The sequence below is a fragment of the Lissotriton helveticus genome, chromosome 5_1 (genome assembly GCF_964261635.1).
Source record: "Lissotriton helveticus chromosome 5_1, aLisHel1.1, whole genome shotgun sequence".
NCBI classification, from domain to species: domain Eukaryota; kingdom Metazoa; phylum Chordata; class Amphibia; order Caudata; family Salamandridae; genus Lissotriton; species Lissotriton helveticus.
This window is the reverse complement of record NC_136065.1, coordinates 100,336,298-100,350,572: the sequence shown is the minus strand read 5'-3', so window position 1 is coordinate 100,350,572 and position 14,275 is coordinate 100,336,298. Positions and strand designations below refer to the sequence as shown.

General features: G+C 45.7%; 1 protein-coding gene across 1 annotated transcript in view; it reads right to left on the bottom strand.

Annotated features, from left to right (window-relative positions):
- LOC144754219 (E3 ubiquitin-protein ligase TRIM39-like) overlaps positions 1 to 11,589 on the bottom strand; it is a 180,732-nt gene extending 169,143 nt beyond the window's left edge. Inside the window, exon 1 of the mRNA XM_078641806.1 lies at positions 11,138 to 11,589. Within this exon, the coding sequence (XP_078497932.1) occupies positions 11,138 to 11,560 (423 nt within the window). The 5' untranslated portion in view covers positions 11,561 to 11,589. The remainder of the gene's footprint in view (positions 1 to 11,137) is intronic.
- Between the last annotated feature and the right edge of the window lie 2,686 nt (positions 11,590 to 14,275).

The window sequence follows — 14,275 nt, the reverse complement described above, 5'->3', positions numbered from 1 at the left end:
TTGCCTGTGGCCGAACGAGTTAAGTTCAAAGCCCTAGTCTTGGCACATCGTGCTCTGCTGGATTTCAGCCCAATCTATTTAAGGAAGCGCTTTATGTTCTACACGCCAGCTAGACAGCTTCGTTCAGCCTCCCAGCTTCTAGCACACATTCCTCAATTTCGTTTGCAGAGGTTAGGTTGCAGCTTTCTTGCTTTTAGGGCTGTGTCTGCATGGAATCTGCTCCCATTTGCTCTGCTCAGCATCCAGGACCCCAATCTTTTAAAAAAAAGATTGAAAACATTCCTTTTCACTTAATTTTTTTCTTTCACTCCTTAAGGTTCGCACCGGGACACTCCTTGGAGTATCCTTGCGCGTTATAAGCTTGAATAACATAACATACACCACCAACAAATTTCTGTCAGTTCATTCTGTGTTTTTATCATAACCTCATACTCGACTGATGCTAATCAATGCACACTGTGCAGTTACACACGCTTCAGACATCACTGGTGTCTTCACCCAACACAACCTAATTTCACTCTCCATCACTGAAACATGGTTCACTCCCTTGTCCAAAGACCACACACTAGAAGCATTCTATCAGCATCTCCTCATATCTGCTGCTAGACTCCTACAGACCTCGACTGGACCAACCACCTTGCCAACCCCTTCACCATCAAATATTCGATACCATCACCATCAAATATTCTACACCTCAGCATCAAATACAACTGAAAATAACCTTCATGTCATCAAAGACAACTACCTGAAAAAAAAAAACACTTCAGCCCACCAAAGATGTCAACTAATGTACAAAAAGCCAAACCGCACAAAGACTGAATTCTTCCTGTACGCCAACAGCTCAAAACAATCCCGTTGCAGAGTTGGCTCTCCAACTTAAAAATGTCAGGCTTTACCCCTACCCTCGACACATAGCTCTCATTCAAGGTACACTTTGAAAAGACCAAGGAAGCTAGGCTTCAACTCGCGATTGAATAACGTGAAGGTTTTTTTCATGATAAATGAATTCCAAACAACCATATAAGTCCTCTCAGATGGAGGCAGAGGCAAGGCTTTGTTCTTGTTCAACGATCTCCCTAGTATCACCCAATCACCTATTAAAGGTAGCATACACGAAGTGGCACAGCTCATCAAGGTCTGAAAGAAATTTGATCAAATCATCTCCAAATTAAAAGACCTACACTGGCTCCTACTTCTAGTCCAAATTCATCCTTAAGACCAACTGCATCAGTTGTAAAGCGCTCAACAAGAGGACACCACCTTACCTGTCAAACAAACTAACCAAATATAGAGAACAATGTCAGACCAGGAAGACAGATCACCAGACTGGAGACAAAGCACATATGAATAAAAAACCCAGGAGGCCAGCCTTCTCTATTCATGGTCCCATAATCTGGCACCACATCCCTATCGATATAACATCAGCTAAAACTCTCCACATTTTTTCTGAATTGCAAAAGACACAGATCAAGGATTACTACCCCTGACTTGACAGCCCACCCATGACCTTCCACCAACAATTGTATCTTCCCTGGGGCAAGGCGGGAGGACAAAACCAGAGTAGAACAAGCCATTAGAGACTATATCACAGATAATGAATCGCCAGACATAGACCCCAAAACACTGTGGGATGCACTAAAGGCGACAATTAGAGGGACGCTAATAGAAATCAAAGCAAGACGGGACAGGGAAGCTAGATCAACTGGAAAGAGACATCATGCAATTAGAAAAAAAACACATCGGCGATACTAGTTACACAAACACCCTAAAAGAACTCACCAGGAAAAAGTACAAACAGAATTCTGAGCGAACGGGCTGGCCTGTGGATAAAAAAATACAAACAAATTAACCTATGCGAGGCAAACAAGGCAGGGAAAATCCTAGCATCATACCTTAGCACAAACATAGGCAGCACTCCATCTCTTCAATCACAGACGCAAAAAACATCACACATACCCAACATAAGGACATCCTGCGCACATTCAAGGACTTTTACCAAGACCTATACAAAAGAGATGAAAAGCTGGACCAGAAGGGCTGCAAGGTCTACTTGGACAGACTGAACCTACCCAAGATATCGAAAGAGGAGGCACAGACACTAGGGCAGGACATAAAAGCTAACAAGATCGCATTGGCAATCAAGTCACTGAAGGAAACAAAGCCCCAGGGCCAGATGGCTACACGGCCGCCTTCTACAAGACGTTCCAAGACCAGTTACTCCCAATCATGAAAAGATTATTTAACCACTGCGAGAACATGGGGGAAGTCACCAAATCCATGACAGAGACGAACATAATAGTCCTACCGAAGGAAGGCAAAGACCCTCTGCAACCAAAAAACTACCGGCCCATCTCACTTATAAACTTTGACTGCAAGATCTATGCCAAAATCCTTGCTACAAGGCTTAACACCCTGCTCCCTCAGCTGATTAAGAACACACAAGTGGGCTTCATGAAAACACGGATGTCACATGACAACACCAGACTCCTCTGCCATGTTATAGAACACTTCTCCAAAACTGACATACCGGCGGTAGCAATCACGCTGGATGCAGAGAAAGCCTTTGACAGAGTGTCCTGGCAATTTCTAGAACAGAGCATGCGAGCGTACAACCTTGGAGATAACTACATAAGGAAGGTTATGGATCTATACAAATCCCCCAAGGCACAGATGGCCCTCAATGGGTCGACATCAACCCAACTCAATCTCCAACGGGGAACAAGACCAGGCTGCCCACGTTCCCCTGCGCTGTTCCTACTTGCACTCAAACCCCTTATCAGGGACATCTTGTACAATAGTAATATGAAGGGTGTAACCATCAATAACACGACAGCCAAACTTGCAGCTTATGCAGATGACATACTAATAATAACAGAGGAACCAGAAACCTCCATCACAGCACTGTTAGACACCATAGAAGCGTACTCTAACCATTTCGGGTACAAGTTAAACAGGGACAAATCGTAGTGCATGCCTCTCAAAGTACACACATCCAGCGAGGTAATAGGCACCGCAGGGTTAACCTGGCAAAATAGGTCAGTGAAATACCTAGGGATCCAGTTTGGACCTGAAGTCCACACTCGAAAACAACGAGAAAATAACCAGAGGTAAGATCAAAGGACTCTTAGAATCATGGTCGCCAAAATTCATCACTTGGTGGGGTAGAATAAACACCATAAAAATGATGATCACACCAGTAGTAAACTATCTGGCAGGAATGCTTCCCTCACACTCTCGGACGATATCCATCGCATGGTAGACCAAATGATAAACAAATTCATATGGCGAGACAAGAAGCCTAGAATTAGCCTCCCAAAACTAAGACTAGAAAAGAGACTTGGAGGACTAAACGTGACTGATTTCAGGCCATTCCAGACGGCCTTCATAGTCAGACAGTGATTGTACTGGATAATACCAAACCAGAAATACACGCCAACATGGCTAGCCATCGAGAAGGTCATCCTAAACAATACAGAACCGATGACACTCCTTACCGCTAATAAACAGGCTCAAAAGAATAACACAATACTTAGAAACACTAGAATGGCACTCCTCAGGGTAGACCAGAGGCTTGAACAGAGCATCAAATATTTGAATTGGGGAGCCCTCTGGGCAAACCCCAAAGTACAATACAGGGGGAAGAACCTGTAGATAAACTCATGGCAGAGGTTAGGGTTCTCATTCCCGGCACATTTAGAAGAAGAGGGTAAGCCTCTCACGTTCAACAACCTCAAAGCACGACACAACCTCCCAGACATTGAACTATACAACTACCTCATAATCAAAACAGCCCTAACAAAATCAAAAATAACAAAACACAAACCCTCAATCATTCAATATATAGAGAACCTAAACGAAGTGGGCCACCATGTGTCCCACCTATACAAACTCCTCTGTCCTGGCTCCTCAATATTCAATATCAAGTTTTGGAGTGTGTTTCAAAGTCTTCGTTGGATTCGGTGCTTGGGAAGATGCAAGGTGAGGCTCCTGTGTGTGGTGATGGTGCCACGGTATATCTGGATCCCCTTGCTTTGTTGTGTTTCAGATTCTTTGTTGTAGCCTGTGCTTGGGAACATGCGACAACTACACTGAAGCCTTCTCCCTTAAACTGGATATAGGCTAAACCCCTGTGCATATCTAGTGCTTCCCTTTTAACTAAAAGGAGCTCTGCACACCACTAAAGAGAAGGCAAAGGCCAGAGATGCGAATCTCGGCTGTCTCACTTCTACAGGTAAGCACTAGATCCCAGGACAGAAGAATAAACATTGTCCTGCTGCTAAAGGACCCATGAGCTGGACTGCCTGTCACGAGAGGACTTTCTCACAGAGCTCAAGTCCAGTGTACAGCAACTGGAGGTAAGAAGGCCAGAGACTCCGAGCTTCTAGAGCCTGTAATCACTGCCCAACCCAACGTTCATTCCTCCTGTGAACGAGTCCCCAAAGGTCAGCGTAATTTATGTAGAAAATGCTACAGGAGAACTTTACTCTGTGCAGCCGCCTCTGTGGATCATAGTATACGCATGTGGTCTCGACGCTCTGAAAGACACACTTTGTGCTCTTTTGCACCTTTGTATATAGTTCACAGTCTTCACTTACGCTCCCTAAACACCCCAAACATTCCTCGTGCTTTAGGTCAGCCTTCTCTCAGAGATCCACATACTTCGTTGTGATCCCTGAATACCAACAGACACATTTTGTGCTCCTCTGCGGCTTCTTCTATGAGACTCATAGTGAACAAAATGTGATCCCTGAAAATTTACATACAAGTGTTGTTTGCCTCTGAGGCTCAGTGTCTAAACTTCTGAACCCTAACCACACACACACTGTGTGCTCTTAGGCACCCTTCTCTATGGGACCCGTGGGTGAAACTTAAATCCCATATTACCGGGCATTCCCGGTATTCTCTTACAGACTTAGCAAGTGACTTTACGTGTAAACCCTGAACTCCCACACATATACCTTCTGCTCCTCTGCAGCTTTCTCCTCTGTAGAATACACAAACATTTTACAGCCTTCTCTTTGGGGCCCTCAGGGTGCACTATGATCCGGAAACATCGACACATTCATAATACCCTTCAGCAGACCTGCTATATGAACCTAAAGGGTGCCTTGTGACCCCTTGAAAATCACAAACATTCCTTGTGCTCTTCTGCAGTCTCTTCTTTGAGACGCACAGGGTGACGTGGGGCCTCTGAGAATCACCACACGCTGCTTTTGCTCTCCGGCTGCCCCTTGATGTGGCTCACCAAGTGACTTAGCAATCTTTAATTTCCACAGATACACCTTGTGCTCTTCACTTGTGGTTACAGGAGAACACACACACAAAACTTGTGCTTCTCTGTAGCCTCCTCTATTGGACTTGCTGGATGTGTTTTATGCTCCTTGACTCCCGTACTTGACTACCTCTATCTCAGGTTCTAGCTTGCATACCCGCATTCACCTGTCGGCTTTTCTCTTAAAAGACCTCTGTAAAAGTGACCCTTTGATTAGGTGTCCCGTCGGGCATTGCAGAGCATGCCCGACGAGGAGCATAAGCCCAGTGATGAAACATGACTCCCTTCGGGAAGTATGAGGGCTAACAAAAGAGGCAAGACCTGACCCTCCCCTTCGGGACTAGTTCCTCGAGACTGGGGATGAACATATGCCTCTCTCTCTCTTCCTTCTCTCTTTTTACATCTCTCCTTCCCACTCTGTCTCTCTCTCTCCTTGATGAGTAGGTGATAACTCACACCTGACTCTTGGAACAGTGCCCCCTTTTTTTATATACGTGACTTGTTGGAGCACGGACACTGGACCAGAATAGGCTCCTGGTCTCCCCTTTCTGCTTTTTTTGACTTAGTAGTATGGCACAGCCCACAGCCTAGGTCAGTCACCTGTTTCCATGCGAGGCTGCAGAGAAACAATATATTAAACCGAGATTTCAATAATCTGAACTGTCTCACTTGCTGGCGAGAGAAATGGGGGCGATGGGTGCTGCAAGCTGCAGTGGACTCCTGGTTCGGGCCCGGGCGCTTATTTTACATATTAAGCACCGCCCTGCCTCATTTAAAGTAGGTGGGACCAAAACCAGTTTCACAGCCGAAAACCCTGTCCCGCTCAGCATTACCACAACACCTTCACATCTACGGGAGAGGAACTATATGGAAGGCAAATTGGCCCACTTAGGGAAAGTGTTCCAACGTTGCTCTTCCTGCCCATGATCGCCATGAATGACCTGATGGTTGAAGGCAGGTAAAAACACAAATAATGCATTCTATGCACTTGGAGACAACCTCTCAGTGCATCAGGTGCAATGACTCAAACAACAAAATGCTGAACAGGTCGGAAATACAGTTCAGTGGTCTTGAAGAGAAGCCTCTTCATACACAGTGAACAGCAGGTATGATGGCGTACGTACGTGGAGCCATTGCTTGAGATATATATATATATATATATATATATATGTATATATTATATATATATATATATATATATATATACACACACACACACACACACACACACACATATTCTTTTTGCCATTTAATATATCAAAAACTAGCCCCGGGGGTATTTGAGGGCTTTGCTTGAACACTAGTAACAATACTCAAGGGCACATTTAATTATTTATTTCATGCACTGGGCGATTACGTTATTTGCTGAGATTCACAGCATGTTGAGCCAACGCCGAGGCTGGCACCTGGTTCCCCAGTTATAAGCCAGCAGGTCTGGTGTATTTTAAGCAATTTTGACACACAAAATTGGAAATATAACAACCTAATATTTATTTACATTTGCTTGGTTACCCTTCTCCACCTGTACAACTGTCTAACAAACTGATGGATATATAGATCAATGACTTAAAAAAGCATGACTTTCCTGCATGACAAATTGCAGGTTTGAGTAACTACGCAAGTTGAGAATTTTAAATGGTGTCATAGTGAGATGCTCTATCTGCCGCCCTGTGTAAGAAAGTTTATCACTGTTAAACTTGCACTGTTCTTACAAGCTTCTGAAAATGCAGATGAGCAAAAGAGGCAGGATAGTTGAGATGCGTCTGTGTAAATGTGTGTGACAAAACTGCACTTTTCAAGTGGTTTGGTCACACTTATTATAGGGAAGCGCAGAGCTCACAGTCTGCGCAGGCATATTGTAATTTTATTTATATAGCGCTTACTACCACTAACGAGGCGTCAAAGTGCTTTTCAGAAAGTAGCACACTACTCCTGAACCCAAAAAGGATTAGTGTAGGGAAATATGAGAGGTGGACATGTGAGTCTGTTATTTGGATTGAAAAGGATATTAGAGGGATAGAAGAGGGAAGGGTCTAGAAGGTGTTATTTGGGAGAGCATAGTAGTATGGTGAGGTTTCAGATGAGCAGAAGGAGGGATGGAAGAGGGAAGAGTCTCTAGAGATCATAGTAGTAAAATGAGGTTCGGGTACATACGAGTTCGATGAGTCCAGGTCAACCGGGCTAGATGTAATCTTGTGCTCAAGGCTATTGCTAAAGATTCTTCTCACACCACATTAAAATACTTTCTAAAACTATGGGTAGGTGTAGTGAGCGATACAAAAGGGGATGATGGACGGAGCGCTTGAACAAATCAAACACTCACCCCCAGTCAACTGATCTGGGTTTAATCCATCACCATTCTTTAGTTCACTCAGCCACCCCAGTTCAGACATGGCTATATGCAAATCAGTCTGACCCTGTGCCTCATGGGAACAGTCCAGCCCGAACTGCCAAGCCATGTCTTCCCTGGACCGGAAACAAGCATCCTGGGACCGGTTTCGTATTCATAATCCTCATCAGCCAGGCTATCTTGAATCCAGTGGCCAAGTGAACAAGGGACTCACGTCTGAGCATACCCTGCCACACTTAGGGCGAACAAAGCGATACAAAAGGGGATGATGGACGGACGGTGTAGTGGGAACAGGCCAATACGCTCCCAGGAACAGATCCAAGGTTTTTATTGGTCTAGTTACTGCCACGTGTTGCAGCTGCAGCTTAAATTGTACCAGTGCTTGTAAGTGTTGGTCATCGATATATTATTTCGGGAGAGTAGAACTTATTTTTTATCTGCATACTTCGAACAAGACCCAAGAAATGCAAAAGGAGAAATGGGGTAGGAGCAGAAAGATATGAAACAAATGACAAATGGTGAAAAATACCCTGCAAGAATAAGAGAAAGGATTTGAAGGTGATAGAGGAAGAGGCGTGACGATCAACATTAGGTTTTGGAATACCCAGCATTTGGCATCACAGGTGGCACGCTTTTAAGATAAATCCTGGACTACAGCACCTACTTTTTAGGTCTCGCCTGTCGATGCGCATGCGCATCGAGCAAGCGAGACTATAGGGGCTCATCCAGACTTTATCTAACTTGCAAGGAATCGTGGCGATTCCTTGCAGTGCCCGTGACTTTTAAGCTCAATGCGCATGTGCATTGAGCTTAAAAGCGCGTGCACATGCCCCCAGCCGCCTGCCTTGCCTACTCTCTCTCACAGCCTCCCCCAGCTCCGCCCCCTCACTACTTGATTGCACGGCCGCTAGGCCGTGCCTCCCCTACTCTCCTCCCCCCTCCTCCTCTCCTCCCCTGCCTGCCTGCCGCTAGGCCGTGCCTCCCCTACTCTCCTCCCCCCTCCTCCTCCTACTGCCGTGTCGCACCTCTCCCCTCTCCGCCCCCTTCCCTGCCAGCCGTGTTACGGTGAAAGGCTTGTTTTTTTACTTAGCAAAGAGAAAGAATTCATGCACTGGGATTTTTGGGGGCGCACTTGTACAACTACCTGAAAAGCGAGCAGTGAAAACACGTTAACTCCGCGTGCTTTTGGAGCAGTATGAAAACTTAACTCGAAATACATTCTAAATGCCAGCAGTAGCCTTGCAACCCTAACCCCTCCCGCAAACATAGAGCTAGCAAGGAATCTACAATGGCAGAGTAAAAAGGGCCCAACCCGACCCGACTCAGCCGCTAGAAATAATAAAGAGCGAACATGAGATACATTGTGGAGCTGTAATACTGCAAGGACGTGAATGACCGCACGTAAACCCGGCGGCCATTTTGAATCTACAGCTACGTCAATTTCCTAGGGAAGCCGCCCGCAAGCCCCTCCCCTGCCCCAGTCACAAGCCCTGCACGCCTACTCCTCGTGTATCGGTTGCTGTTGTCGGCGATCTTCATGAGCCTTTCAGCCAATCGCACAGCAGTTCACGCCTGCTTCTCGTGAGCCAGCAGGGCCTTTTTGGCTTCCCATTGGCTGCGATACTCACACCGTCTCCCAGTGCACGGACCTAGTCGTCTCTCATTGGTTGTCTTCACTCTCACTGCTGTAGCATTTACGAATCACGCATGCCCCTCGTGCACAGTTTACCAGCTCCCCGACTTCACCATGTATTGTAAACAGCAAAACTTGGCACAGACTGTACATCCTTTGACTCCAAAAAATATTAATACGCAACCCAGCCTGTTAAAACTGGTTTGTTGAAATAAATGTGTTGATGATACTTAAGAGGCAACTCTGTTTTCGACCCATTTCTTAAGGTATTTTCCAGGACATACATAAACTACTCACCCAAATAAAATGTCAAGCTGTGTTTACATGGGAAGCTTTTTATTTTGCTCTAGGCTAACTTCAAAGTGTCAGCGTTTATAGGAAAGAGGAATGCAGTATACTTGCTCCAAAGAGCCTGCTTGTGCCTTTAAAAAAAAAAAAAAACCTCACTCACCCTCAACCCCTCACCCTCACTCACCCTCACTCACCCTCAACCCCTCACCCTCAACCCCTCACCCTCAACCCCTCACCCTCAACCCCTCACCCTCACCCTCACTCACCCTCAACCCCTCACAATAGGTCTCGGAGCATTTGAGTTAGAGCTTTTAGAAATGTTTATGGCTTTTTTTTTTTTTAATTCTTTAGCATTGGCTACAGGAAACAAAAATGCTTAAGATTTACAAAAAAAACCATAAACAATTCTAAAAGCACTAACTCTAATGCTGCGAGACCTATTGCATTTCCAATGCTTGTTTAATGGAGCAACTGTGATTGTCTCAGAGGAGTGTCCTTTAGATTAATCTGTGCATCTGTTGTTCTCCCCTCCCACCATCTCCCCCCAGTACTCTGGATCAGTTGGGCATACAGGGAGAGGGTGGAGGCCTCGGGTAAACATGCAACCATCAGTTTATAATTTTCATTATCTGCACCTTTCTCCCAGTGCACCTTCCATGAGCGGTGCTTTGAAACGTGAACGATGCAACAAGGTCATTCAGAAATCGGTCATTGATTTCTTTAGAAACTGTTTAGCCATTTTCAACACAGACATTTAGTAAGTATTAAAGCTTCTTTTCTCAGATAAAAGTGGACTAGCTTGTGCAAAAGTTCTCCCTTTTTGCAGATAACAGAAACTGAGCACCACTGTTACAAATGCCTCTATTTAGAAAGGTGAACGATTTTCTCTAAGAACGTTTGACAGGAATTGTTCATTTGGATGTCAAAAGATTCATGCCCAGCAGCTTAATTATCTGGCTGGTTTAGTCTAGTGGTTCGCTGATTGTGCAGACAATTTACATAGGTAATGAAAAGGGTCACAGAGGGCGAGGGCGACCACGCCCCCACCTCCCCAAACCAATTCCCATATTAGGGCGAAGCCATGATTGTGCGTGATCTAGCACAATCTGGCAACACTGCCGCTAGGTGGGCGGGGGGATTTACACCTCTCGCCCTCCGGGCCCCCAGGGGTCTCGCAACGCTGGGCTGTCCTTGTGCCATCATTTGGCACTAAAGGGGCCGCCCTCTTAGGAGGGTCCCCTTCGTGGGCGTTGGGCGGGCCCCACATTCATAATGCCGACCGTTGAGCAGTCTCCTGTATGGACCTACAGGGTGCCTTGTGAACCTTGGAAATCCACAAATATTGCATGTGCGTTTCGGCAGCCTCCTCCATGGGACGCACAGGATGATGTGATTTCTGAGCATCTGCACAGAAAGCTGGTGCTCTCCGGCTGCACATTGATGTGGAGCACCAGGTGACTTAGTGTCCGATGAATTTCCACAGACACACCTTGTGCTCTTCACTGGTTATAGAAAAAAAAAACACACACCTTGTACTCCTCTACAGATTACTCATAGTGCGACTGTGTAATCCCTGAAATCCCAGACGTACCTTGTGCTCCTCTGCAGCCTCCTCTACTGGACTTGCTGCGTGAGTTTTGTGCTCCTTGGACTCCCGGCAGACCCAGCATATCATCCTCTGATCCTCTGCACAGAACAGCCTCAGTTTCTCTTCGTGTTTCTCACACAGATTGTCTCCCAGTGGCCTCTCTGGGGGCAGATGAAGCTGTTTTGCAATTTCTACCACGTTCCCCAGTTGTCCATTGGGTCGGAATTTTTTCCTAGGAGATATTTCGCTGCACTGTGGACAGGGGAAGTTTTCATCTCTTCCCTCCCAGCTCTGGGTGATGCAGGAGCGGCAGAAGTTGTGGCCACACTCAATAATCATCACCGGGTCAGTGAAATATTCCAAACAGATGGAACAAGTGGTTTCTCCCTTGAGGTTCACCAGTTGAGCTGCGCCTACTACCTCCATGATTCAGAAATCCCGGAAGTAAAACTACGTTTCGTTTCTCTTCCTCTTAAGCTCAGCCCAGGCTCGGGTTGGTTGAAAGCCTTCTTGTTTTCATTGGTTGCTGTGGAGAACAGCGCAGTCTCGGATTGGTTGATAGCCTGCGTGTTTCCATTGGTTGCTCGTGAGGACAGCACAGGCTCTGATTAGCTGACAGCCTGCTGATTCCCATTGGTTGATACTGAATATGTGGAAAGCCTCTCGAACCTCTCTACGTCTAAGAATGAAAGAAGAAAATTCAGACCCCAGGAAGAAGAAACAAGCATTGGCATAGCCAATAGGCTTCGCCTTTGGGACCTATAAGTGTTGAGTTTCCAGCACATTATCCTTGGTGCAACAACATCAAGTATTGCATGGCTAAACACTTATAAGGTCCCAAAGGCGAGACCTATTGGCTATGCCAATGCTTGTTTATTTTGGCTATTTGTAGGCCCTTCTTATGGTCTGGTGGGCGGGTTTCATCCATGCAGTCTCCCATATCTCGCAAAAACAAATTCAAAACCGCCCCAATTTGCAAACGTGGACCACTTGTTTTGCTATCTAAATCATTCATGGGGCCAATTTTATTTTGGTGCTTAGGCCTATTTTCTTTCCCAGTCCGACTCTGACAACACACTAGTAAAAATATGATCTACCTTAATTTTCCGCATCTGTTCTGCTGAATCAGTCCTTTCAGTTTCTACATAATGTACGGTTCAATATGCTGAGCATTCTACAAATGTTTGCACACACTCACTGCCATATTACCTCCACAGATGCTGCAACACACACGATATGAAATTATAAAGGCTTCTGTACTCATTGGCACAGTAAAGGAATCAATGAAACCACACAGAGAGGCTCTTCTGTGTTTATATCCATCACTTTTGTGGTAAGCAACAATGCTTTCAGTGGTAAAGTGGACATTGTTATCTGACACTGGCTCAGGGGGTTGGGGAGGACTCCACGAGATAAATCTTCAGAAAAAAGTAAATTTAAATTTTGGTGTTTGCTGTTAAAAGTCGGACCTCTACGCATTTAGAAAAGTAATCCAGTGAAACAGGGCGTAGGACAGCTGTTAGCACAGAGCAAAAGGTTCTAGGAAGTCAGTTGCAAGTTTGCACCCGGTTAATCTGGCAGTGCCACAGGGCGTGGGGCGGAGTGCGTGTTTTATAATGCTCACTCCTCAGCAATCAATGAACACTGTGCTTAACTCTCAGGTTGATCCCTCGATCCATTGACGGCCAAAAATACAGCTCTCTAACCCTGCTCCTGGTGAGTATGGAACCCAGATGCCCTGCATGAGAGAGGACGATGATCTTTCCTCTAATAGGACTTGGTGGCACAATCAAATCCACTTTAGTGACCACGTTGCCAATGACAGACAAGACGTTTCTATTGGGCCATCCATCCAAACAATGTTTCATCACAAGATCTTGAAGGAAAACCAATCCTCACATTTCTCACACCTGGTAATACTCTACTTTAAATCCAAATGTCAAAACTTTTGTAGAAAACTTCGAAATTCTGGCGAAGGTTTGCCTCAACCCCACACATTGAAGATGTTAACCAAAGTTCCATGAGCCCCACGAAGGACCATCACACTTCACCTTACAAACGAGCGGGATTTGATAACTGCCCGCAAGCGTGCTCTTCACAAAGGGGTACAATATCTCTGTCTCCCTGAGAACTCACAATCCAAAGCCCAGAGTAACATCATCCTCACCATACACCATACAACTGAGACTGAACGGCTCCCAAACTGTTGCACTAGTATGCACCATTAGGTAAGATATTGGGTAGCTCGGACAAGATTTTTTTATTTGTATTTATTTTTTTAAGAATCACTGGTTATCTATGACGTTTTGCACCTTGTCTTCATATCCCACTCATGTTGCGACATTTATGTGGTAACTGGAGGTAAAAAATGGAATCAAAGATGAAAGGAGGTGGGGGCTCTTTATTACCAATCCAGCCCCCCACCCCCAGCAGATCTCACCACAAAATGGCATCAAAGATGAAAGGAGGTGGGGGCTCTTTATTACCAATCCAGCCACCAGCAGACAGATCTCACCACAAAATGGCATCGTGAGTGAGTGTGTAGCACCAGTGCATAATACAATAATGATCCTCCTCGCCAGGACAAACAAGGTGGCATTTAACCCTTCCTTTGTGTATTTTGGCAGAGGAGAGGCTACTTCATCATGGTAAGCTCTATGTCCCGTCAACTTTCCGTGTCCCTCCCCTCCCCTGACTTTTTAGACTCTAAGAGACTCAAGAGCTTCACCCCTCTCCCGTGGCAGACCACCTCTCTCACATCCAGATGTTTTCTTTTTTGAGGTTGGCAGGTCTGCATCCTCCAAGAGCAATTCTGTTGCTGCCAGAGCTCCTTGCCCCCTATCCCATTTGATTCAGACTGCTTCACTTGAATCCCATCGCTGAGGGGACAGGAGATACTGACATCCCGTGACCAGCTGTGAAAGATGGCTTCCCAGTACAGCAGTACCCATCGGGTCCTCTCTCAGGGAGCAGGGTGCACAGATCACAGGAAAGCTGCTCGCCTTTCACTGGCACGGTATGCCAGATGCACCCCTTATTTCACTAAGAGACAACCTCAGCCCGCACGACCCCAGAAAACTTCAGAATAAAGAAAAAATATGCATCATTTTTCCCACTGCTCTGAAACATTTGGCTGGGTCA